This window comes from Chenopodium quinoa, unplaced genomic scaffold, assembly GCF_001683475.1.
Source record: "Chenopodium quinoa cultivar QQ74 unplaced genomic scaffold, ASM168347v1, whole genome shotgun sequence".
NCBI lineage: Eukaryota > Viridiplantae > Streptophyta > Magnoliopsida > Caryophyllales > Amaranthaceae > Chenopodium > Chenopodium quinoa.
This window is the reverse complement of record NW_018743858.1, coordinates 4080607-4108185: the sequence shown is the minus strand read 5'-3', so window position 1 is coordinate 4108185 and position 27579 is coordinate 4080607. Positions and strand designations below refer to the sequence as shown.

General features: G+C 39.0%; 1 protein-coding gene across 1 annotated transcript; it reads left to right on the top strand.

The window, feature by feature from the left end:
* Positions 1 to 14326: 14326 nt before the first annotated feature.
* Positions 14327 to 17029, top strand: LOC110686430 (heterogeneous nuclear ribonucleoprotein A2 homolog 1-like). Its single transcript, XM_021863047.1, has 2 exons — positions 14327 to 15216; positions 15749 to 17029. The coding sequence occupies exons 1-2, from the start codon at positions 14992 to 14994 to the stop codon at positions 16697 to 16699; spliced, it is 1176 nt and encodes a 391-aa protein (XP_021718739.1). The 5' UTR covers positions 14327 to 14991; the 3' UTR covers positions 16700 to 17029.
* The last annotated feature ends 10550 nt before the right edge of the window (positions 17030 to 27579 follow it).

Here is a 27579-nt window from a genome sequence, read left to right as displayed (position 1 = left end):
AGCCGCTCTCCACAAGACCGACAGCAGAGCCGGAAGCGGAGGAGGAGGCCTCTTGGGACGAGTTTCTTCGTTCTACGGAGGCGACTTCCACACCGCCTCCCTGATCAGAGCCTAGAATGCTATCACTAGGCGTACTAGGAGTACCTCCGGGAGATCCCACAGTCGCCTCATTAGGGGCCCTCTCATCAGGCGGTAACTTGTCAGAGCCACCGCCTCCGTAATTGGGGTCCACAACCGTCTTCCTGGTTCTGGCCATTGTGTCCTGCACAGACACGAAGACGGTCGGATTGGGAGACAAACAAGGCAAATCCCAGAGGCTATAGTCGGTGTTTCCAGTTCTAGACTCAGCCGTACTAATAGACCGGCTGGTCTCATTATTATGTTCCGGATGGGGGTATAAAGGGTCCATCTAACTATGGGACAAATAAACGAGAAAATAAACAAAAGACTCAAGCATAAATACGTGGAAGAGCTTGAAAGAATAGAGGCGGTACCTAAAAGAAAGAAGGAGAAAACCGCTTGGTCGCTGAGAATTTCTTGGGATTGCTTGCGAAGACACAAGCGTCTCTTGAGCCTGCTGTGTTGTTTGAAGTGCAGGTGCAAATTTGGCTTGCTATCAAACCCCCTAGACGGTTATAAACCGGATGATCACGCGGAAACTATCTCAGAAACTCTCAATGCCGGCTGCTCTCGAAAATCAGAAAATTCGCAAAGTTTGTAAATGAGGGCTCGGGGAGGGGACTTGGCTATTTATAGGCCCCTCCTCAGAAGGCAAAGAGTCCTGACCCTTCACCTTCTGCTTCTCCCGCCTTTTCACCCAAACAGCCAGAATCCAAGAGATTCAAAAAAAAAAAAAAAAAAAAAAAAAAAGAAGAAGAGAGAGTTCTTCACAGGTGCCACGGCCACGTCAACACCTGTGAGGGGCAAATGTTTAGGGTAAAAATTACCCTAGACACGTGGCCCAATGGGCTGGTGACACGTGGTGCATCATCATTAGTCAACAGGGCTCCAATCCCCTGTTGACACGTGTCCTTGGTACCCTCCATGGGGGACTTGTCTGTCCCACTATAAATAGTGGGGCAAACCTCATTAATGGGGCATTCATAAATACAAACACTATTACCGAGCAATATTAATTGCGGAATTCTCCCAATCAGCGAGAAGAACTTTACCTATTCTGTATTCTTTCCTCCTGTACGCATACTAACTTGATCGTCGGAGGCGAAGCTCCTACCAACCGGAGTCTTCGTGATCTTGCAGGTACAGGCACCGGCAGCTCAGTCTTGGAATCGTAACTCTCCCGCAGGACACATCAAAAAACCCTAAAACAAGGTATTTTTGTTATAAACTTAAATTTTGCTGGTAAAACATCATGGGTATTAAATACTGGATGTGGCTCACACCTTTGTTCCAATGCTCAGGGACTAAGGATAAATAGAAGGCTGGAGAAGGGAGAGGTCGAACTACGGGTTGATAATGGAGCTAGGATGTCAGTCGTATACGTTGGAACTCTCAGTTTGTCTTTGCCCTCTAGGCTTGTTCTAGAACTTGAAAGTTGTTATCATGTTCTAAGAGTAACCAAAAACACTATTTCAATTTCGGCGTTGGACGCCAAGGGATTTGAATTTCGGATAAAAGACAATAGTTGTTCGTTTTATTTCGATAATGTTTTATATGGTAAGGCATATTCTGATAATGGTGTTTATGTTCTTTAATTTCTCTAGACAAACAAGTTTATAATGTTAATGATACCGCCAAAAGAGCTAAGACCATTGAGTCGAATCAAACCTACTTGTGGCATTGTCGTCTTGGCCACATTAACATCAAACGCATCAAGAAACTTCTTCATGAAGGTATTCTTGACTCATTCAACTTAAAGTCGTTTGAAAATTGCGAAGGATCTTTATTAGGCAAGATGATAAAGCAATCATTCTCCAAGTTAGGAGAAAAGGCTAGTGACTTATTGGGCCTTATACATACAGATGTATGTGAACCAATGAGTACACCCGCAAGTCATGGTTATCGATATTTCATCACCTTACGAACGAGTATAGTAGATATGGATATGTCTACCTTATATCGAAAAAATCTGAATATTTAGAGAAATTCAAAGATTTTCAGAGTGAAGTGGAAAATCAGCTTGGCAAGAAAATCAAAGCACTTCGATCAGATCGAGGTGGCGAGTATTTGAGTCACGAATTCGACGATCATCTGAAAGAAAATGGTATTCTCTTAGAATTGACACCTCCCGGAACTCCACAATGGAATGGAGTGTCCGAGAGGAGAAATCGAACCTTGTTAGACATGGCCCAATCAATGATGGGTCTTAGTGATCTTCCTATCTCTTTCTGGGGATAGCACTTCTAACCACGGCACTAATCCTGAACCGAGCTCCATCAAAAGTAGTCGAAAAGACTCCATATGAATTATGGACGAAGAAACCTCCACGGTTGTCTTTTCTGAAGATTTGGGGTTACGAAGCATATGTCAAGAGATTAATTTCTAACAAACTTCACCTAAAATCAGACAAGTGTTTCTTGGTGGGATACCCAAAAGAAACTAAGGGGTATTACTTCTACAATAAATCTGGGAACAAAGTGTTTGTTGCTCGTGATGGTGTCTTTTTGGAGAAGGAACACCTTTCCAAAATGACAAGTGGTAGGAAAATCGAACTCGATGGAGTTCGAGAGGACGAGCAACAAAGTCAACCTGACAAAACTGACAATCAAAGTACTTTAGAAGCAGCTGTTGACAGTGGTCAGAGTCAAACCGACAATGTGCAAAGTAAAACAGACAATGCAAATGCTCAACCTATTACCTTGCGTAGATCACAACGACCAAGATCTCATCCAGACAGATATCTCGGTGTTTTCTTAATTGAAGATCAAGACATTATAATGATGTATGGAGATGAGCAAGCGATGTAAAAACAAGCTATGACGAGCCCCGACTTTACAAATTGGCAAGAGGTCATGAAATCCAAGATGGACTTTATGTTTGAAAATGAAGTCTGGGACTTGGTTGATTTGCCCGAAGGTTACACACCTATCGGTTGCAAATGGATTTTCAAGTTGAAAACCGAAAAATATGGAAATGTATCTATGTACAAAGCTAGATTGGTGGCAAAAGGTTACAGGCAAATTCAAGGTGTTAATTATGATGAAACCTTTTCGCCAGTCGCCATGCTTAAGTTCGTCCGGATTATCCTAGCAATTGCCGCATATTATGATTATGAAATATGGCAAATGGATGTCAAAACCGCCTTCCTTAATGGGATTTTGGAAGAAACTATGTATATGACACAGCCAGAAGGTTTTGTTGATCCAAGCAATGCTGGGAAGGTATACAAGCTTAAGAAGAGCATTTATGGATTAAAGTAGGCAAGCAAAAGTTGGAATCTGCGATTCGATGAAGCAATTAGCAAGTTTGGTTTTATCAAGAATCCGGATGAGTCTTGTGTTTACAAGAAGGTCAGTGGGAGTGACATCGCATTCCTCGTCTTATATATCGATGACATATTGCTCATTGGAAACAGCTTTCCAATGTTGGAGTCTGTAAGGACTTGGCTTGGAAAGTGTTTTTAAATGAAGGACTTGGGAGAGGCACTGTACATATTGGGCATCAAGATCTATCGAGATAAATCTAAAAGGATGATTGGATTGAGCCAAAGTACTTATATTGATAAGGTACTTGCACGATTCAACATGGAAGGGGCCAAGAGAGGGCACCTACCCATGTCGCATGGTATAACTCTCAGCAAGAAGCAGTGTCCACAGACACTTGATGAGCGAGAGAGGATGAATTAGATTCCATATGCTTCGCTTATTGGATTGATCATGTATGCCATGATATGTACTAGGCCAGATGTATCGTATTCCTTGAGTGCTATGAGCCGATACCAATCAGACCCAGGAGAGGCGCATTGGACTGTGGCCAAGAATATCCTAACGTACCTGAAAAGGAACAAGGGTAAATTCCTGGTCTATGGTGGAAGTAATGATTTGGTTGTTGAAGGTTATACCGACGCAAGCTTCCAGACTGACAGAGATGACTCCAAGTTGTATTTAGGGTACATATTATGTCTAAATGGAGGAGCGTTTAGTTGGAAGAGTGTTAAGCAAAGCACCACCGCAGATTTTACAACTGAAGCCGAATACTTGGAAGCTTCAGAAGCAGCTAAGGAGGCAGTTTGGATTCGTAGTTCATGAGTGAACTTGATGTTGTACCCTCCATTAAGGGTCCGATAGACCTCTATTATGATAACAATGGAGCTATTGCTCAAGCTAGGGAGCCAAGGGAACATCAGAAGGTCAAACATGTCAAGAGGCGATTTCACATGATAAGGGAATGGAAGTCCGGGGGTGAAATTAGAATTTGTAAGATTGGAACGGACGACAATGTAGCTGATCCACTCACTAAACCTTTGCCTCAAGTGAATCACAACAAACACATTGAGGACATGGGAATCAGGCACGTTGGAGATTGGCTTTGATTTCCCTGTTCATGTGTTTTAATTAAATTTAAAGGTTTTTAATGTAAAACACTATGTTGAACCATTCGTTTTTGGAGTAATTAAATTTTCTGCAAAAGTATTATCACTCCATTACTATTTAATTGTGGTTTAGAATTTAATAATGAGTCCATTCGATTTATGAGAATATTCAAAACAGGGTATAAAGACCATGTCTTGGATAAAGAAACACCTGTTAAGTGAACATTGAATATTTCAATCGAAAATTATCCCTAATCAAGGTTATTTAAATGATGGACGATTAATGACAACTTGAGATTAGTGTGTAGTATGATTTATAGCACCGTTTCTTGTGCTACAAGGACATGATTGTCATAAGTCATTTGCACAGATATTGGTTTGGAACTGTACTGGATCGACCTATGAGAATACTTTAAGAGATTTAAAATCGTCATAAGTTTATTTCTCATTATAGCTATCGGAACCTTTTTCCTTAACCATGAGTATTGTAAGTTCTCTTGTTTTAGTACTAGTCCGTTTTGATGTTGTCAAACGTCTGATGTAAATGCAGATTATAACTGCAACACTCGGGCGGCTAGTTCCTCAATAGAATAACCAAAACTAAAAGATAAAATTAAATCCTAACAAACTGATAAAATTTTCTAATCTTTATCCTAGGTAAACCAACTACTAACAAGATAAAATAAATAAGGAAAAACAGATCCTAAAGAAAATAAAGGATATTTTGGATTTTAACACCAGACAAAATGCTAAAAATGGTTTTTAACACCCCAAAAAAAAAATTTATTTTAACACTACATAAAAAATTAAAAATTTGAAGTTACCACCAAAATCTTGTCTCCGTTAACGGAACTGTTACTGAGGCCCACTCCAACGGTTATTTTTTAAAAATATCTCTATATATGCACGATTCTTCCCAATTATCCCCTTTTATAACCAAATCTTTGTTCGAATTTAGTAGAATCAGATCGCATTGCATCCAAAAAACCAAAACTACTCAAGCATTGTTTGATTTTTGAGAAGAGGAAGAGATTGAAGCTGCTGAAATAGGTATGTGTGTTCATACGATGACAACGAATTATGTGTAATCAAATTGGGGAAATATAGTTCGTTTGTTTGGTAATTATGTTTTAAATTCATTACGTTTATTATTTACAATTGTTTTGTACTCGAATTGATGGTTGGATTATGTTATGTTAACTGCCCAATTACAAAATTAGGGTTCCTCACAAATTGAAATAGGGCCTTTTCGTATTAGGTAATTAAAAATGAAAATAGTTGTTGACAATGTTAATTCGTTAGTGTACAAATCTGTAAATGTGATATTTGCTCTAAAATTGATGCAGATTATGTCGTTTATTAGCTCTTCCCCTTCTAAGGAAAAAAAAAATGCCAGTGTGGTGTGCCAATGGCCAAGCTCACTAGCTGGACAAGAGAGAATCCAGGTAAGAAGTTCTTATCTTGTAAGTTTTAAGACCCAATCACAGAAACTAGGGGCTGCAAAGCTTTTGAATGGGTTGATCAACCTGATGGAACAGATTGGCAAACAGGGATTATCAACAATATGTTGTTGGATAAGAAGCTGCTAAAGGTGAAGTTAATGAATTGAAAAGGAAAGTTGATGAAATCAGTGCCCAAAGGAGGTGCCTACTTAATGAATTTGATAATTTGAAGATGAGATGCAAGGCCTTGAAAGCTGACAGGAAGAGAATGCACAGGGAGTGCACTGCATGGAAGATGTCTTCAATCAACTGTTTTGGTTGGGTGCGCATGGCCATTTGTATTGGTTTGTCAATGGGTGTAGTTTTCCTAATGGTTAGGGGTGTTTAATAGTAAGCTGTATTAAGTAGTTATAGTTTCTTGTAATGACTTGAAGTGTTATGAGTTTGGTTTTAGTGATATATATATGTATTTCAATCAACCTATTAATGAGTTGTCTAAGTTATTAAATTGAGAATGTTTTAACCTTGGAGAAGGATTTAAACATGGGAAATATGTGAAACACTTGCATGTATTAAAGTTGTAGGAATACATTGAAAATGGAATTAAGCACTTCAACTACAGGTTGACAAAAGAAGCTTACTTGAAACTGTTTTAATGGCAATCAAAGCCATGCAAAAGCTACAATAATGTATCCAAATGTTCAAATGGCAATCAAAGCCATAGAAAAACTACCAAGATAGATTAAACAGACACAATGTTTTTAAGCAGTCATGAGTACATCACTGAGTGAGGTTTAATTTATTGAAGGTTTGCAGCTTGGCCCTTGTTACAACACCTGTTTGGAGTGGTTGTTGAACTGTGACTGTTGAGGAAGCCTTTGTCTTTGTTTTTGGTTGACTAGAGCTTGGCTACCTTGACTGTAACTGTGCTTGCTTGCTTAATGGCAAACAACCTTCTTGTTCTTGAGGAAACTTTTTATTTGCTATGCTGTTTCACTACTAGAAAACAGCCAATCAACGACGGAAAAAATCCCTCGGAAAACCCTGAAATTTCATCAGAACGCACCGTCGCATTACCTTTTGTAGGAATTTCGCGATATTCCGTCGGAAAGGTCCATTCCGATGGAATTTCCGACGGATTATGTTTTGTCGGAGTCAAGTTTGACTTTATTGGGAATTCCGTCGCAACGTTTCGACGGAACTGTTTCCGTCGGTATGAGTTACCTTTGGATGGAATAGTCCGTCGGAAACTTTCGACGGACTCAAATCCGTCGGAACCTGCCGGAAAAAAAAATAAAAAAAAAAGAAAAAAACCTACCTCGCCCTCACCTACCAGGCCCACCACCTTAACCCACCTAACCCTAACCCGCCAGATCCACGACCTTAACCCACCACCGTAACCCACCAAAACCCTCTAACCCAAACCCTAACCCCCAACGCCTAACCACCACGCCTAACCACACCCTTAACCCACCACCGCCAATAACCCTCTTTACCCCACCAGACCCACCGCCTTAACCCTAACCAACCATCTTCACCTACCAGACCCGAACCCACCCACCAGAACCCACCAACCTGAATCCACCTCACCACCCACCAAAAAAAACCCCTAACCCATGACAACAACAACAAAAACAAAAACAAAAACAAAAACAAAAACAAAAACAAAAAAAAAAAAAAACCAAAACATAAAATAAAAACCAGAAATTCAAAATTAAATAAACAATATAAAATCAACACAAAATTCAAAATTTAACAAAAACAAATTATACTATACAATTATCTCAAATATTTTAATTTAAATATACAATTATTTCAAAAAAAAGTTATACATTGAAAATTTGAACAAAATAAAACTAGATCTATTTCTAACCAAAATTAAATGTAGATCTGTTTTCGGTGTTGGTGTTGTCGTAGGTTGTTGCGGCGGTGGTGTTATTGCGCGGCGGTGGTGTTGTCGGTGGTTGTTTTCGGTGGTGGTGTTCTTGCGCGGTTAGTGTTGTCGATGGTTGTTGCAAAGAGGAGTGATAAGGAGATCGAGAAGAAAGAGAAAGGGGGAAAAAGGAGGGATGAGAAGAGAAGAAGGAGGGCCGAGAAATTAAAGGGAAAGAAGAAGAAGAACAGGCGGATTTTCCCAGAGGGAAAGAAAATGAAAGAAGAGAGGAGAGGAGAGAGAAGAAGAAGAGGAGAGAGGAGAGAATAGGAGAGGAAAGAGAATGGGGGGGTTTCTGTGAAATCCGTCTTTTTAGGATTTAGTTTTTTTTTTTATTAAGTTCCGTCGGAAAAGGGTAAAATTCCTTCGGAATTTTCCTACGAAATTAAAACTCGTAGGAAATTAATATGTTCCGAGGGATTTATTTTCCCTCGGAATTTACAGCTTTCGACGGAAAAATCCGTCGGGAGAAATTTTCCGAGGGAATATTCTATCGGAAGCAGTAAATTCCGAAGGGGAAAAAAAATCCGTCGGAATATTTCCGAGGGATTTTCCATCGCAACTTAGCTTTTTCGACGGATATTTCTGACAGACCAAAATTCCGTCGGAATTTTCGAATTCTCTGACGGAATTTAAGTCCGTCAGAAAACGGCCTATTTCTAGTATTGTTTGGTCCTGTCCCAATTGCACTCTATGACATGGATTTAAAAATAAAAAGTTAGTTAGCCAAACATACATAAAGGTAAAACAAAGGGGGAGTTGGTGTAATGCTTGTGTTATGTTTTTTGCAGCTCTAATCTCTTTCTTCTTCCTCTCCTCCACCATCTAAGGGTGTTTAAGTGGGGTCTGCCTACTGACCTTGTCACATCTATATCTGATGCAGCAAGTAGTTTGCAAGTCTTGGCATAATGCCCAAATCCCCCATAGTGACTGCATTGCTTCTTCCTCTTTGTTATGCTTGGTTGACCACCTGCAGTAGAACATTCTCCTGGCTCAAGCTTCTTTTTTTTGCTCTTTGGTCTCCCAAGTTGCACCTTAAAAGAAGGAGGTTGTGGTTCCCTCATTTTTGACTCTCTTCCAATGCTTGGGACCAGGCATTGGTTGGACAACTTGTTCATAAGCAGCCCTGTATGTGTCCATGGTATAGTATTGAAAGGAATGGTGTCCTTCCAACAAGTGTATTCTTCCGATAGAGGGTTGAGAATGATTACAGAGTTAATTCTTCAGTAAGATCAGTAATATCGAGGTACAATTGATATTACAGCTTAATCTTAACTGAACCCTTCGGGTCGAACCCAATCGAATCACTGATCCGAGACGACGAATTAATCCGAAAGGATTTATTGAGTCGACAGATTTTTACGAATACAGACATCGGATATCGAGCCTAGGGCGTCAAGGCCGAGCGTCGCAAAATCACAAGCGACAAGTACGAGCGTAGCCGTAGCACCACAATGGTCTAACCATGTGGATGCTAGGCTAGTTCGAGCTAGCATGCACCTAGCATGGCTAGGCGCAAGCCTAAGCACACTAGGTGTGCTAGGCGCACCATCGCAGCTCTAGCATCATGCCTAGGCGCTATCGCAGCCCTAGCATGATGCCTAGGCACCATCGCTGCCCATCGCAAGCACTAGGCGCATTAGAAGCACCTGGCAGCCTATCGCAAGCACTGGGCGCACCAGGAGCACCTGGCAGCCCATCACAAGCACCAGGCGCACCATCGCTGGCACTAGGTGCTGGCGTGCGTGCGTGCCTAGCATGGCAGCACCATCGCTAGCACCAAGTACTAGCATGGGTGCTTGCCTAGCATCGGAGCAGCATGCGTGCTGGCTTGCGTGCTAGCCTTCGCATGGCAGCACCAAGCAGCACACCATGTGTGTGCGAGGGCCTGGCCGCCAGCACATTGCTAGGCCACGCACAGCAGCCCAGCATCGCTACGCACCCAGCCTGCTAGGGGATGCGTGGGTGCGCGTAGTGTGCGAGTGTGTGTGTGCGAGGCAGTGTGTGGGAGTGCTAGGGCCAGCGCCAGCATAACGTGCTAGCAGTGCCTAACACCAGCACGCACCAGCGCCTAGCACCAGCACGCACCAGCGCCAAGCATCACCCAGCACCAAGCAAGCAATGCCTGGCTGGGGATGCAAGGCTGCTAGCTGGCACGCTAGCTGGCAGCCAGCCAGCCCTCCTCATGCCGGTTTTGTGCTTTCTTGTTGGGACCAAATCAAGGGCCTTGGGGAGCAAGGCAAATGGTCCCCCCCCCCCACCTAGCCTTGGCCATCACTCAAGCATGTGAATGTGCCACTTGTCGCAATGTGATTAAGTTGATTATTTATTTAATTTGAAATTAAATAAATTGTTGATTTTACCAACTCTCCCACATTGGTGGGAGATTGAAAACCAAGGACCCATTTCCCTATAAATACCCTTCAAGGGTGTTGGGAAATGGACAACCTTGAGTGGAATTAAAAAGGCAACTCTTGCAATTAGAGTAAACTTTTGATTCGTAAAACTCATAGTTTTGTTTGTCTAGGTCTTGACTAACCTTCAAGACTTGGGACGCTCGGGTCGGGTCGAGGGTACGATCCGTCGGAGATCTCGTAGTTTCGGGATTTTGAAGTAAGAGCTCTTCGGGAGAGAAGCACGCAACAAAGGTATAATTCTTGTTCTTAGTCTTGCTTGATTAAGTTTATTATGCTTGTTAATTGCTTTAATTAAGGGGCGGGTCTTGGGGGGTTTCCTTCCGCGTAGTGTCGGGTCACTACGAAACCCTACAAGTATGGGTCAACATATGCCTCTGTGTCACCCCTCATATCCAATATGCATACATAAGCATGAACACAAGGAATGCCAATGAGTTCCCAATGGTAACATGTGCAAGTCTCCTTATCCAAATCAACCAACACTTGGTCATCCTACAGCTGCACCTCAAATGTATTCCCTCTTGATGGTTGCACCACACTGGACCTAGCCACAAAGTCTATCCTTCCTAGAACATTCCTCACAGAGACACTAAGTTTCTTGTAATTGTTTTTTAATCCTCCCACTTTTCATTATTCCTATTCATTATATACCTCCTCATCCATTCCATTTGGGTGAGGATAGGTTTATCTCTGGCAGGCCTAATTACTGCATTGAAAGTCTCACAAATGTTGTTCAACAACATGTTGGACTTGCAGTTTGGTGTAAATCCATGTCTACACCAATGAATGGTTGGAATGTTGACTAAATACTCATATGCCTCTTCATCAAGGAATTTGATAGACTCCATGGCCATTTCATACTCAAACTGACAATATGCAATGACATACCAGTTCAGGACAACATGTATGAAAACTAGACATATATAACAGATCAAGACGATTAAGCATATAAAAGCATACCAATATTCAGGACAATTAAACATATAAAAGCATAATTTAGCTCTTTGAAGCAAACCAACTTACATAAGTGGTAGCCCTGGCTGCACTCCAAAATAGCTCCTTGAAGGTTGATCCAGCAAATTTGAGCTTGAAGTTAGCCCAAATATGCCTAACACAAAACCTTTGTTTTGCTTTGGGAACAACATCAACCATTTCTATAATTAAACCCTACCAAATGCAGACAGAAGTAAAACTCATAAGCCAATCACATACATACACATGAAAACTTAAAAATTGAACCTAAATACTTAAGAGGGAAACAGAAGCATACCTTCGGCCTGTCAGACATGATGGTTAGCCCAGCTCCTTAATCATGTTTAAGCATTTCCATAAGTGATTACAAGAACCAACCCCAAGTTTCTTGGTTTTCTATCTCCATTGTAGCCCAAGCTAGAGGAAATAAGTTGTTATTCCCATCCTTAGCCACTGCCACCAGAATTTGCCCAAGATAGGCACCTTTGAGGTGACAACCATCCAACCCTATTAGTGGCCTACAACCTTTTGAAAAACCAACTCTGAGTGGCCTTAAACAAATGAACATCCTCATGAACAAGGGTGGCTCTTGCCTATCAATACCATCAACAACAACATTGCACCAAGAAACCAGGGTTATACTTCATCACAACTTTCCCATAATCCCACACCCTTGCATACTACTCCCTAGCTGAACCAAATATGGTCATTTTTCCCCTACACCTAGCTACCCATGCCTTAAAATAAGTCACTTCAATTCCTAAATCATTCAAAATCCTAGCCCTAATCTCCTTAATTCTCCAACCAAGGTTACTCCTAAACTCTTCTAGCTAGATACCTCTCTGCTATATATTCAGCAGTAATCATCTTGTTCTTCTTCACTCTGAAGCAAGTATGTTTTAATTTCAAGCTTTTAATTTGCCAAGTTTACTGCTTAACAAGTTTTAATGCAAACACCTTGAAATGACACTTTACTCCCCCCCACACATATACAAGCAGGCATTCTACAGGTGTAACTATTGAACTCACAGTCACATCTATGCCTACACTGAATTGTAATCCTTGTAATGTCATTATGCAAGTAGTAGAACTCATACCTTTTTTGAATAACTTGAAGTCTTAAGGCCCTCCTTAAGACTGAAGCATTACTAAATTTCTGACTTAACTTCAACTAGATTGGGTTGTCAAAGTCCACAGCAGCATTAAACCATGGAGCAAAGTCCTCTTCCTAATCAGATCCACACAAACTCCTTGAATCATCTGAATCACCATCAGTCTATAGCTCCACCTTCAGTTTTCCAACATCCAAGTCATCCCTCAACTCTGACCTCTTATCTTTAACAACCCCCTCATCTATTTCACTCCCCAAACATTTTCTAAGGCTTTTGTTCACCTTGTCCAAGATCTCCTCTGACCCTTCAATATACCATTCCTCATCCCCTTCATCATATTCTTCTTCACCAGGTTCCCAATCATGGTCCTCATCACTCAAATCTGAACTTGAATACGCAGATCCTTCACCTCCATCATCCTCCTCATCATCAAACCTCAATACTTTAGCCTTTGTTGAGGCTTTCCCTTTCAACTTAGCCTTTTCATTTGCGAAACTAGAAGCTCCTAGTTCTGCAACCTTCTCTTTCCCTTTCTTTGTGACAAATATCTCCCTAGGTGGACTCTCCTCCCTTTGTTCAATTTCTGTCTTCTTAAACCTATGGCTCCTCTTAACACTCATAGTAGTTGAACTTCCTACCTTCTTGCCCTTTTTATATGTTTTTGGTGGATTGGGTTGGGCCTCCTTTATGGGCTTATTAGGAGCTTGTGCTGTTACAAAAACTTCAACATACCCCTCTGCATTTACTGTCTCTAAAGGCCATTAACCTCTTCACTGTTAACTAGTTCCCTTTTCCTAGTGTTAAAGGTTTTCCCCTTTCTGCCTATACCTACAGTTGTAATGCATAGGCACAACCATATTACCATTAACAAATCCATGAATTGCTGCTGTTCTAGTCAAATGCACATCTAACTTAGAAACCTGAACTTTCCTGTACCGATAACACCAACCACCACACCAACACAGCAGCTGCCTGTCTTTGCTAACTCTGTTAGGAACAAAAGCACCTCCCACTCTAAGGCAGATGTCAACCATACCATCATTGTCACCCATTATCTACCCACCAGTGAAAGAGATATAATACATATTAAAAGCCATTTAATATTTCAACAATGTATCAATACATGCACATTATGAATAAACAAATCCATCCCAATTTTCAAACTTACACTACAAAGCACCAATTCCAACATTTATGCATAAACAATTGAAACCCAATTCAGGTACTCAGTAACATAAATTAATAAACAAATCACACAAATACAGTTAATAGTAGCTTAATTAACAATAAACCACTTTAATTAATCTCTAATTTCAGTTAAGGACTCCAATTAACCTAAGTCGCATAGTCAATTGCTGAAAAATTGATTATTTTAGGGTTTCCTACTCTGTTGCCAAAACTGACCCTAATTTAGCCAAAAATTGCTATTTTAACACCAGTAATAGACGAAATTGCTATCAAAAGATTAAAAAAAAAATACCTTCTTTAGTGTCAGATTTCCAGCAACTTTCGCCCTTTTCTAGTTGATGAAGATGGGTGAAAATGTGAAAATTCAATGTGAAAATGTAAAATATGAAAATTCAATGTGAAAATCTTCAAGATTCAGAAAGAATTCAATGAAGATGGTTGGTGAGAATTCAATGAAGGAAGAAGGTACGTGTTTTGCTGGGTGAAAATTGGAGGTAAAACCAAATCCTAGGACCCACGTCAATTTTTCGTCACAGAAAACGTTAACTGGTGGTAACTTCAAATATTTAATTTTTTATGTGGTATCAAAATAATTTATTTTTTTTGGTGTTAAAAACCATTTTCAGCCTTTTGTCTGGTGTTAAAATCCAAAATATCCGAAAATAAATCTAGACCAAGATTGTTGATGCTTGATACACATCAACTAGACACACTTTGAGGGAGAGGATCCCTTCCCTTTTTTCTCACTTTCGTAGTGTCTAACCTTTAAATATTTGACTAAAATAACTGTAAGGAGTTGAGGTATGGTCAAGTCCTTCTCCTTACAATTAGAAAAAATGTACGAATATACTAATAAAAGTAGAGGTGATCAACTATGGCTCTACCCGCTAACCCGACATGATCCGATTTGAAAATAGGGCGGTTTTAAACACATCCGTAGTTAAATATCCGAACACGACATAATAAAAAAAAAAAAAAAAGCCCGAAAAGCCCATTTTAAGCTGACAAACCCACAACTTTTTTAAAGGACATGAGATATGGTATTATGGCCCAATCCTGCCCGATTTTTTATCACCTCTAAATAAAATTCGCATTCGTTAAACTTACACACACGCCACCGCACCTCATTGTAAGTCGTTCGTTACACACGTATTCAACAATACTCGAAATTGACCTAGTTTAAGCCCAAACCCAAATCCAAATCATACTTCGGCCCGATTCAACTCTTACATCATCACACCTGGGCCCGACTCACTCAAAAACATACCAATATTATATACCTGACAAATTTCTGGTGTTGTTTTCAGGAGAGAGAGAGAGTGTGTGTGAGTTTTTCAGGAGTGAAAGCGAGAGTTTCTTCTTTTTTTTTTTTTTTTTTTTTTTTGTTTTTTGTTTTAGGGTTCCTCCTTTTACAAGTTCTCGGATCTGATCAACAATGGCGGATTCCGATGTAGGTAAATTGTTTGTCGGCGGAATTTCCAGGGATACTTCCGACGCTAATTTAAGGGATTACTTTGCTAAATACGGCGAAGTTTCTTCCTCCATTGTTGTTAAAGATCGTCTCACTAATACACCTCGAGGTTTTGGGTTTGTCACTTTCGTTGTTCCTTCTTCCGTTGACGACGCTCTTCGTGTTCAACACGTAATTTCGGGTAGACCGGTCAGTTTTTCTAAATCTTTGATGGTAATTTTGGAGTTTTTTTTTTTTTCGAATGTCGGTGGTTCCTTTTGTCGATTGCATGAACCCTAATTAATTTTTGAATTTGATTTTTGGTTTTGTTTTTGTCAATGTTTATACTATATCCAATTTACTGGGATATACTTTTGGAACGTATGTTATTTTTGCAGATTTAAATAATTGGATTTGATTTTGATAATGTGCGTTTATTTGGATTGACTGGTGATGATTTTGACAATGTGCGTTTATCTGGATTTTGGGATTGTTTTGTTTTTAATTTGAGCCCTAGATTTTAATAATTGAGTTTAATTTTTGATTTTTTTTTTTCAGTTTTTTTTTTTTATAAATAATTTGTTTATATTTTTATAGAAAAAAAAAATTAGTATCATATTTAAAAAAAAAAAAAAAAATTACATCTAAAATTAGTCTAAATATAGAAGATTGGATTTGATAAATTGTCAATTTTTGGCTCAATTTTGGCGATGAGTTGTGTTTTGCTGGAATGTTGATATAGGTAGAAGTGAAAAAAGCTATACCAAGACATGAACAACAATCAAATACTCAACAATCGCAACAACAGCAATCGCCTCATCGGCAGCAACTGCCGGGGCAAGGTTACTCTCATACAATTAAAGGATCTGTTTGGAATTACAGTAATGGTAATTATGGTGCTAGCAACAGTGATCATACCCATAAAACTAAGAAAATATTTGTAGGAGGTTTGTCTGCTGATCTAACTGAGGAGGAATTTAAGAAGTACTTTGAGAAGTTTGGTAGGATTACAGACGTAGTTGTGATGTATGATAACTCCAATAACAGGCCTAGAGGATTTGGGTTTATCACTTTTGAATCTGAAGAGGTGGTTGAACAACTTATGCAAAAGAGTCACCATGAGTTGAATGGAAAGCGTGTGGAGGTTAAGAGGGCTGTTCCTAGGGAGGCAACCAAGAGTTCTGGCAATGGAAATAATAGATTTGGTGGTGGGAGGTACTCCCCTGCTGCTGCTGGTCACTTGGATGATAACAATTGGTCGAGAGGTCCTACTCCATATGTTAATTATCCTGGTCAATTCCCTCTTACCACCACCTATCCTGGGTATTTCTATGGCGGTGCATATCCTGTTGGTGGGTATGGTGTAGTTGGTTATGGGATGCCTATGGCTCCTAGAATGCCTTGGAATAATTATGGGGCGATGATGGGCGTTCGACCTTTGCACTATGGCACTGGCTATTATCCAACTGGAGACGGAGGGGTTGCTTTACTGGGAATGTTTAATGGTTATAACGGAGTTGTAGATACTGGAGGCAATGTAAAACTGGATGAGAATACCAATGGAAATTCTCAGGCGCCTATCAAAGACACTAGTTGTCACATAAAAGGAGCTGTGAATGTCAAGAAGAATTCAAGAATCCCTGATGTGCAAGTGCAAGCAAAGGTGGTGCCTCCTGTGGGTCAATCTAGCTGACCAAATTCCACTTGTATCCACAAATGTTCATGATTCATACATTGAAGGAGGAGTTGAGGTTGTTTTGTAGTCTCTGCACTACTCTACTTTAGTTACCTCCTTCCTTTCTCTGTCTATTCAACTGATATATATATAGATCTTTTCTCTTTCTTATTTCATTTTAATAAATTTTTAGTACAGGATTCAAATTTTGTAATATAAGTAGTTCCTAATTGCAGAAATTCAATCATATGCCGCTGCTTTATTTTTATTTTTCTGCATATCTAAAGTCAGGTTTCTATTCAGGAGTTATAAATGCTGATACATTTGCTGTATAAGTTGAGTATCTGATATTATCCTCACGAAATGGTATGTTGTTTATGCTGTTTTGCTAATGCTTTGTTAGGAAGCTTTAAACATGTGAAATTACAAGCTGCTTGTTGATTATGGAAAGCCTTACAAACTCGGTAGCTTGTTCTTATACTTACTGGTTTTATTAAGCTGACAAATACTTTGGTGCAATATTGTACAGATGTATTTAGGTATCATAATTTGAGTTGCGTTGACAAAATCTGAAAATCGACAAAATCTGAAAATCAGTATTTAGCTTGTTTGCAAAAAGGACAGTGCGGAACTCTGTAGGTGTTTATGGTATAGTTTGAAAGTTTTAATCACTGGTAATGAGAGTAGGAGTTTAGTCTGGACGATGGGGGTCATTGTGTTTCGAAAATCAACATTTATAATAAATTTTGGTGAATATTAGTGTAGATTGCTTACATTTATTTTGAGATGATATTTTATAATAAGAATCATTAAAGTTAATTTTTGCAATACATTATTCAATATTTATTTACCAATTTTTTTTATCAAGTATTAGCTTATTTAACTAGTTTAGAACTCTTGCCATGCACGGTATCCGTATGTACAAAATAAACTATACATTAATTTACCTAATTAATATAAGTAGTATAACAAATAAAATATGATAAAAAAAAATCCATAACTTTATGCTGAAGGCAAATAAAAAGTGACATGTGTCAAGTTGTTAAAAAATTTCTCGCCAAAAAAAAATCGTTCTTTTTTTATTTTATTATTGTCAAATTAATTTAGGAAATATATCTATTTTCTATAACTAATACTAAAATATAAACCGATGACATCATCCTTTTTCCCAAATTGTACACGTGTCAGTTTCTCCTTTAATTTTTTCGCGCCTAAACTTTTTTTTTCTCTTCCAATTATCATTTTTTTTATTTTTTTTTTTTGTGTTTTTGGAAAAGCAAAATATGGACTGAAAAGTACTCTACTCTTTTTTTTATTGGAAACTTAATTTTGCTAGGATATTTATTATAAAAATTTAATATTTTTTTATACTATTAACATATTTGACTATTGTGTTATACTTCATATTTCTCCAAAAACTTCTATAGTTCAAGTATCAATAATTTAAAATACCGAGCATGGCTCGGGTATTATCTAGTAATTTACTATAATATTTTCCTTCCTATTTTATCATTATATTCAAGGTATATATCATTCCATTTATTCTACTATATCTTTTATATTTAAAAAAAAATAATAATTTCAACGTAATGATATCTTTTCCTCCAAAATCACTATATTTTTGTAAATACATATAGAAAATTAAGTAGACATTATTATTAAAAAAATATTCATAATTCATTATGAATATGGACTTTAATATACTTTTTTAAGAGAATAAATTTGTAAGAAATTGTTGAACAATGTACAAATTATTCTTAATAATTATAAAAGTTGATAGAACTCTGCAATTGCGCGGGATTTAAGCTAGTTACAACGATATGCAACAAAATATCGGAGACCTAATTAGTTTAAAGATTAACACAAAATGTAATAACAAAGGTAGTTGATCACCAATCTCTTTATAATTTTATTTTATATTATTTATCTAATTTATTTCATGGAGTATTTAAGTAAGATACACTTAGAGTCCACAACTTGAAATGATGTCAGCAACGTCTAACTCAATTTCATCTGTAACTCTAGCAGATGTATTGTCAAAAGTCATCGTCAAAAATCCATTAATGGTCAATCTCCAAATTATAAGAACAAATTTAATCATCAGTTTAAGCATAAATTTAACAGCTAATTTAACAATATAGACATAGTAGTATGTTCGTTAAAAAACAAAATAATTGTGCATTACTAACTAGGTTGATCTATTAAAAATTATATCATATGACTATATTTATTAAGATAGTCGTATAATGAATTATGTGTAGTTTGGAGAATGGGAGGTTTATCATAGCATGGTTGCATTTACCAATATTATTGTGGCAGTATATCTAATGCATGGTTTGTATATGCGCTTGTACGATGCGCATCGAGCAGACGTTCTGTTAAAAAAAAATATATGCAAAAAGAATATAATATAGAAAAGTTTGAACATATAGCTATAGTAAAAAGAACATACTATTAAAATGTAATGAACATCTACCTAGAGTGAAAAGAACATATTTGCACCAAAAAAGAGTGAAAAGAACATATGTCCATGTTCTTTGATTGTCAGTGTAATGTACTTTTATTTGTGATATAATGTTCATTGCTTATTGTGAAATGTTCATTGAATTTTATCTTTAAATTATGGTGGGTATATATAAATAATGTTCATTACATAATATTATCATGTTCTTTATTAATATTTACAGATATTCTTTAGATATATATATATATATATAAATATATATATATATATATATATATATATATATATATATATATAAAGTATAAAGCTGAATGTTCTTTACAAAACAGTTGTATGTTATTTACAAAACAGCTACATGTTCTTTTCACGTTTTTTGCTGTCTGTACCAAGCATAGTACAGACGCCTGTACCTTAAAATTTTCACAATATATTAATGTTGAATATTAGTTTGATTCTTTTTTTATAATTTAGCAGTATCATTTGACCCAAGGTGTTTTATATGTGGTTTTTTTGCTGACGAGAATGTGAGCCCTATTATAAGGGAATGTCCGACTGCTAGAGATTGTATAAATGAACCTTGGATGGAAGCTCGATAATCATCACTAGTGTACTACTTGTTTTTGTCATTGGTTAATGGAAATATTAATGTTGAAATATGCCTTGAATTGGGTTTAGGAGCAGTGAGCCATAGCATGTGAGGTAGCTTAGTAGTTTCAGAAGCATTTGAAGTTGCGACGAAATTGGAGCTATAACTGAAAGGAATGGTGTCCTTCCAACAAGTGTATTATTCTGATAGAGGGTTCAGAATTAACAGGAAGCTAATTCTTCAGTGAGATCAAGTGATCGGAATGCCTGGGTGGAGGCCGCTTCCGATCAGTAATATTAGTGAACAATTAGTATTACAGCTTTATCTTGACTGAACCCTTCGGGTCGAACCCAAACGAATTGCTGATCCGAACCGACGAATCAATCCGAAGGATTTGATGAGTCATTAGAGTATTACGAACACAGACGTCGGATATCGAGCCTAGAGCGTCGAGACGAGCGTCGCAAAATCAACAAGCAACAAGTTCGAGCGAAGCCGTGGCATCACATTGGCCTACCCATGTAGTTGCTAGGCTAGCTCGAGCTAGCACGCACCTCGCATTGCTAGGCGCAAGCCTAGCATGCCATGCGTGCTATGCGCTAGTGCCCAGCTACTATCGCAAGGCTAGGCCTTTCTAGCACTGGCGCACAGCATGCCCAGCTGCTATCGCAAGGCTAGGCCTTGCTAGCACTGGCGAGAAGCATGCCTAGCTTGCTAGGCGCTTGCGTGTGGCAGCATAGCACAACGCTACGCACCAGCCAGCAAGCACACTGGGCTATGCGTGCGTGCATGTGCCTAGGTCTAGAGCTAGGTGCCCAGCAACGCATAGCACTACGCACCAGCAAGCAGCACGCTGGGCTATGCGTATGTGCGTGTGCCTTCGCATGGCAGCACGCCTAGCAGCAGCGAGCTAGGGCCTCGCCCTGCAGCAGCAGCATGCGTGGCTTGCTAGCAGCACGCATGCGCTGGGGCTTGCAGTGCTGGCTGGCTGGCAAGACAGGCTGCCCAGCCTTAGTGCCAAGCGCTAGTTGGCAACCAAGGCAAGCTGCCAGCCTGCCAAGTCCTTGAGGCCGGTTGTGAGATGTGGGGACCAAGGCTTGGAGCCAACCCTTGGGGAGCAAGGCAATGGTCCCCCCCTTGATGATGGTCCTCACCTAACCACTAATCCTCCATGTGCCACTTGTTGATTGTTGATTGCATTATCTCTTAATTTATTTTTGATTTAAATAAATTAGTTGGAAATGTAAACTATCCCACATTGATCATGAATGGGAGTGCAAGTTACATTTCTCTATAAATACCCCATGATTGGGCAAATCAACTTGAGTGGAACTTAAAAAGGCATCTCTAATTATTGAGAAAACCTTTAAGTTCGTAAAACTCTAATTTTATCTTTGGTCAAGTCTCGACTAACCCTCGAGATGAAGACCATTCGGACGGGTCGTGGGTACGAGCCGTTGGAGGCCGTCACGCTTGTGAGGCTTTAAGCTTAGAAGTAAGAGCTCGATTTACGAGCGAAGCACGCTTCAAGGGTATAACTTCTTTCTCCCTTCTCTTAATTATTGTTTAATTATGTTTATGCATGCTTTATTGCTTTAATTATTGGGGCGGGTCTTGGGGGGTTTCTATTCCGCGTAGAGACGGTCTCTAGGAAACCCAACAGTGGTATCGGAGCCGCGCTCCTTTTTAATTATTGTAATTAGTAGTTAATTAAGGTGATTTAAAATGGATTTAAATTCTGGTTTTTGCTTTCTAATTAGATTAGAAGCACGTTTTAAAATAGTTTTAATCTCGTATTTTTCTAATTTTGGCCTAAGAACTCGGATTTCGACTTAAAAATAGTGTATTTTGGGTGGAATCATCGTTCTAAATCGTTTTCAATTCTCTTTGAGGGCTGTCCAGAAGCCAAAATCCAACCAGAAACTTGTTTTCGAAGGGTTTTTTCGTTTTCAACGAAATTTTTTGAATATTTATGCCTTAATTTATTTAAGCATGTCAAGGGTAGATTAAATGCATTGTTGTATTCCTAATCTACAGCAATTTTAAACCCTTTTAAGCATGGTTATGAAGTCATAATGTGTGCTTAAGTTGGTATGTTCAATTTCTCACATAAACTTGTCATTTCACAATCATGCAAATCAATCGCATTAAAGTGTGAATGTTTATTGTGAATGTGAAATTTTAAAGTTCCTAGTATATTAAAGATCCAATCTTTAAGTGTTTAAATGGTTGGAACTTTGATTCTAAATTCCATGTTGAACTAATGAAGGATTTAGTCATTTTTAGCTGATTAAAATCCTTAAAGTTCAAGTACTTGTGATTGAATCATGATTAATCTTCATATTGGAAGATGTAATTTTTTTCATTTTACACAAGTTAAAAGTTGGAAAAAAATTTCATTGGATAATTGGTTTTATTTTCCAACTCCCTACTTTGTCAAAACTCATTATTAATTTGCATGTTGGTTAAATTAATTATGGGCATAGCCCTTTTCAATTTTAAGCATCAAGAAAGTCCTAAATTGTTCAAAGGTAATTTTGGATGATTTAAGCTAATCCACCATCAAAATTGAATTTAATTAAGTTAGACTTGTTTTATTTTCATTTTTGCCTTAAGTTAATTCTAAAATAAGTTTAGAATTAATTTTATGTCACACATAAATCGGGATTAAAATCCCGAGAAATGGCACGCAAATTGAGGCAAGAACACCCAAGCGCCACCAAGGCTAGCCGGGCTGCCCACGCAGCCCATATGTGGCTGCCTTACGTATGCGCAAGGTGCCTAGCCTCGTAATGCTGTTGTGCTGTGTGGCGAGGCTCGTTGCGTGCTGCCTGTTGCTAAGTGCGTGGCCTAGGCTGTTGGAGATGCTTGGGCATGCTACTGGGCAGCATGGCAGCAAGCCCCAGCCTGCCTGCCATACGCTGCCAGGCGCCAGCAAGCATGCGCAGCATGCATTGCGTGCTGCTGGTGCTGGCTAGCGTAGCGTGCTACGCTGGGCGAGCATGCTAGCACCCAACATAGCAGGCCCAACACCAAGGGTTGCATAGCAGCCTTAGTGCGCAGCCCACAAGGTTTTGGGTGGGTCGTTTTTTCTTAATTTTGGGCTATGACTTTTGCAAAAATTTTGCCGTTTTAATTATTTAATTAGTTAAATTAAACGAGGCTAGGCCTTGGTAGCTCCGGCACTTGCAAAATGTTTTGACAAATTATGGGTTAAACCGGCTTAATTAATTAGATTGATTAAGTTGGATGCGGAATTTAGATGGAGCTTAGATAATTACGTGAACGAATTGCACCTTAAAATACATAATATGTTAAACATTTTTGACTAGTTTTAATTAGGCATGTTAATCGGATTAACCACCTAAGTTAGTTACTAGTTTTTGCGTGTTATGCATTGGCCATTCACATATAGTGAAAGGTGAATGAAAGCTTGTTATGTAACATTTATTTTGAGAAAATGGCAACTAGTGGGACCCGACTAGGATAGAAAATACGGAGTGCGTTCCGTTACGATATATATATGTGTGTGTGTGTGTGTGTGTGTGTGTGTGTATTATTGTCCTTATATATATATTTGAATGCTAGATGCATGTCTAGGATTTCAAAATATTGCGATGATTAGTTAAGTTCACTTAAATCAACCAACATAGAAACCCGAGGTCCCTATAATATTGAGCTTAAAATTTGTCGTTCCAAGAACAACACTTACCGAACTAATGCGCGTACGTGATGGGCTACGCCAAAGCGAGGCATCACTACTTCCCTAGGAACGTAAGGTATGCTAGGTATACGAGTTGATCTTGGTTAAGGTCAACGATATCAGTAAGGAATCCTTAGATGTTGTGGTAAAAGAGATAAGATGTCAAGGATGCATTAGATGCGACGTTTTAACAAACCGAGAGTAGCTTGGAGCTATTAGCAATTAGATTGCTTACCTTAAGATATTAAATGTTAAGACAAGCTAAAGCATGCTTAATCATTTCTTGATCTTTAGGATCTTGGAATCATTTTATTCTCGCCTAAAAGGGACAAATTATTAATGCGTGGATAAAATGCTCAATAAGATTGAATGTTTTCTTATGCGCTTTAAAATTCAAACTCATTGATTATATGAATGGTTTTTCATTTCAAAATTCTTTCAATTGTAGAACAATGTCTGCAAGTAACTTAAACAACAACCAATTCTCATTACGCTCAATTCTCGACAAGGAGAAGTTCAGCGGGCCAAATTTTCTTGATTGGCAAAGAAATTTGCGCATTATACTTATACAAGAGCACAAGGAATACGTCCTTGATGAGGAAATGCCCGACACTCCCAATGAGGAGGTCACTTAGGTTGCCCTTAACCGATGGCAAAGCGCCAATCGGGATGTCAAATGCATCATGTTGGCCACTATGTCTCCAGACCTTCAAAAGACTTTCTTTGAAAAGGAGACAACTTTTGAGATCATTTCTGAGCTGCAGAACATGTTCCAAGAGCAGACCCGAACTAAAAGGTTCGAAACCCACAGGCAAATCCTTGAGAGTAAGCTCAAGAAAGGAGAGCCAGTTAGCCTGCATATTCTCAAGATGATTGGATTATTTGAGAACATGGAAAGGCTTGATGCTGGGTATCCGACCGAGATGGCAATTGACATCATTCTCCACTCGTTGCACAAAGGCTATGACCAGTTCAAGATGAACTACAATATGCACAGCATGGAGAAGACTCTAACCGAGCTTCATGGTATGTTGAAGCAAGCTGAGGAAACCCTCAAGGATGAGGGCAAGCATGACATGCTCATGGTGAGGAAGGGAAAGCCATTTAAGCCTCGGGCAAGAAGAAGAGCTTTAAAGGGAAAAAGAAGAATTTTCCGCCTAAGTCAAACACTGCCAAGAGCAGCAAGGACAAGAAGGTAGCCTCTTCCAAATCCGACTTCGAATGTTTCTACTGCAAGAAGAAGGGACATTGGAAACGGGACTGCCTCAAATTCAAGGAAGATAAGAAGAACGGCACCGTTGCTTCTTCATCAGGTATTTTTGTTATAGACTTAAACTTCGCTAGCAAAACATCATGGGTATTAGATACCGGATGTGGCTCACATCTTTGTTCCAATGCTCAGGGACTAAGGATAAATAGGAGGCTAGAGAAGGGAGAGGTCGAGCTTCGGGTTGGCAATGGAGCCAAGATGTTTGCCGTTTTCGTTGGAACTCTCAGTTTGTCTTTGCCCTCTGGGCTTATTTTAGAACTTGACAATTTCTATCACGTTCCTAGAGTTACCAAAAACATTATTTCAATTTCGGCGTTGGACGCCAAGGGTTTTGAATTTTAAATTAAGAATAATAGTTGTTCATTTTATTTCAACAATGTTTTATTTGGTAAAGCATATTCAAAAAATGGTCTATATGTGCTTTCTCTAGACAAAAATGTTTATAACATTCATGATACCGCTAAAAGAGCTAAGACCATTGAATCAAACCAAACCTACTTGTGGCATTGTCGTCTTGGCCACATCAACATCAAACGCATCAAGAGACTTCTTCATGAAGGTGTTCTTGACTCATTCCACTTAGAGTCGTTTGACAATTGCGAAGGATATCTTCTAGGCAAGATGATAAAACAGCCATTCTCCAAATTAGGAGAACGAGAAAGTGACTTATTGGGTCTAATACACACGGATGTATGTGGACCAATGAGTACACCCGCAAGACAAGGTCATCAGTATTTCATCACCTTCACTGACGGCTATAGTAGATATGGCTATGTCTACCTTATGTCGAACAAATCTGAATCTTTTGAGAAATTCAAAGAGTTTCATAATGAAGTTGAGAATCAACTTGGCAAGAAGATCAAAGCACTTCGATCGGATCGAGGTGGTGAATATTTGAGCCATGAATTCGACGATCACTTGAAAAAAAATGGTATTCCTTCAGAGCTGACACCTCCTAGAACTCCGCAATGGAACGGAGTATCCAAAAGGAGAAATCGAACCTTGTTAGATATGGTTCGATCAATGATGGGGCTTAGTGAACTTCCTATCTCTTTCTGGGGACATGCGCTACTAACTGCGGCACTAACACTGAACCGTGCTCCGTCAAAAGCTATCGAAAAGACTCCATATGAATTATGGACTAAGAAACCTCCAAGGTTGTCTTTTCTTAAGATTTGGGGTAACGAAGCATATGTCAAGCGATTAATTTCTGACAAGCTTCACCCGAAATCAGACAAGTGTTTCTTTGTTGGGTACCCAAAAGAAAACAAGGGGTATTACTTCTATAATAAATCCGAGAACAAAGTCTTTGTTGCTCGAGATGGTGTCTTTTTGGAGAAGGAACACCTTTCCAAAATGACAAGTGGGAGGAAAATGAATTGGACGAAGTTCGAGAGGACGAGCAACAATATCAACCTGATAAAACTGACAATCAAAATGCTTTAGAAGCAGTTGATAAGATTGGTCAGAATCAAAAAGACAATGTAAATGCTCAACCTATTACACTTCGTAGGTCGCAACGACCAAGATCTCAACTAGACAGATACCTTGGTATTGTCTTAACCGAATATCAGGACATCCTAGTCATGGATGAAGATGAGCCAGCGACATACAAACAAGCTATGACGAGCCCCGACTCTGCTAAATGGAAATAGGCCATGAAATATGAGATGGACTCCATGTCTGAAAATCAAGTTTGGGACTTGGTAAATTTGCCCGAAGGTTACACACCCATCGGTTGCAAATGGATTTTCAAATTGAAAACAGACAAAGATGGAAATGTATCAATATACAAAGCTAGACTGGTGGCAAAAGGTTACAGGAAAATCCACGGGATTAATTATGATGAAACCTTTTCGCCAGTCGCAATGCTTAAGTCCGTCCGGATCATCCTAGAGATTGTTGCATATTACGATTACGAAATATGGCAAATGGACGTCAAAACTGCCTTCCTTAATGGGATTTTGGAAGAAACTGTGTATATGACACAGATGGAAGGTTTTGTTGATCCAAGCAATGCTGGAAAAGTATACAAGCTTAAGAAGTCCATTTATGGACTGAAGTAGGTAAGCAAAAGTTGGAATCTGCGATTTGATGAAGCCATCAGTAAGTTTTGTTTTATCAAGAATCTAGATGAGTCTTGTGTTTACAAGAAGGTCAGTGGGAGTGACATCGCATTCCTAGTCCTATATGTCGATGACATATTGCTCATTAGAAACAACATAAAATTATTAGAGTCCGTAAAGGGATGGCTGGGAAAGTGCTTTTCAATGAAGGACTTAGGAGAGGCACAGTACATATTGGGCATCAAGATCTATAGAGATAGACCTAGAGGATGATTGGATTAAGCCAGAGTACTTACATTGATAAAGTACTGGCACGATTCAGCATGGAGAATGCCAAGAGAGGGCACCTACCCTTGTCCCATGGCGTAACTCTCAGCAAGAAACAGTGTCCACAGACACCTATTGAGCGGGAGAGAATGAATCAGATTCCATATGCTTCGCTAATTGGATCGATCATGTATGCCATGATATGTAATAGGCCTGATGTATCGTACGCCTTAAGCGCTACGAGCCGATACCAATTAGACCCAGGAGAAGCGCATTGGACTGCGGCCAAAAATATCCTAAAGTACCTGAAAAGGAACAAGGATAAATTCCTGGTCTATGTTGGCCACGAAGATTTGATTGTTGAAGGTTACACCGACGCTGGCTTCCAGGCTGACAGAGACGACTTCAAGTCACAGTCAGGGTACATATTTTGCCTAAAATGAGGAGAGTTTAGTTGGAAGAGTGCCAAGAAAAGCACCACTGCAGATTCTACTACTGAAGCCGAATACTTGGCAGCTTCGAAAGCCGCTAAGGAGGCAGTT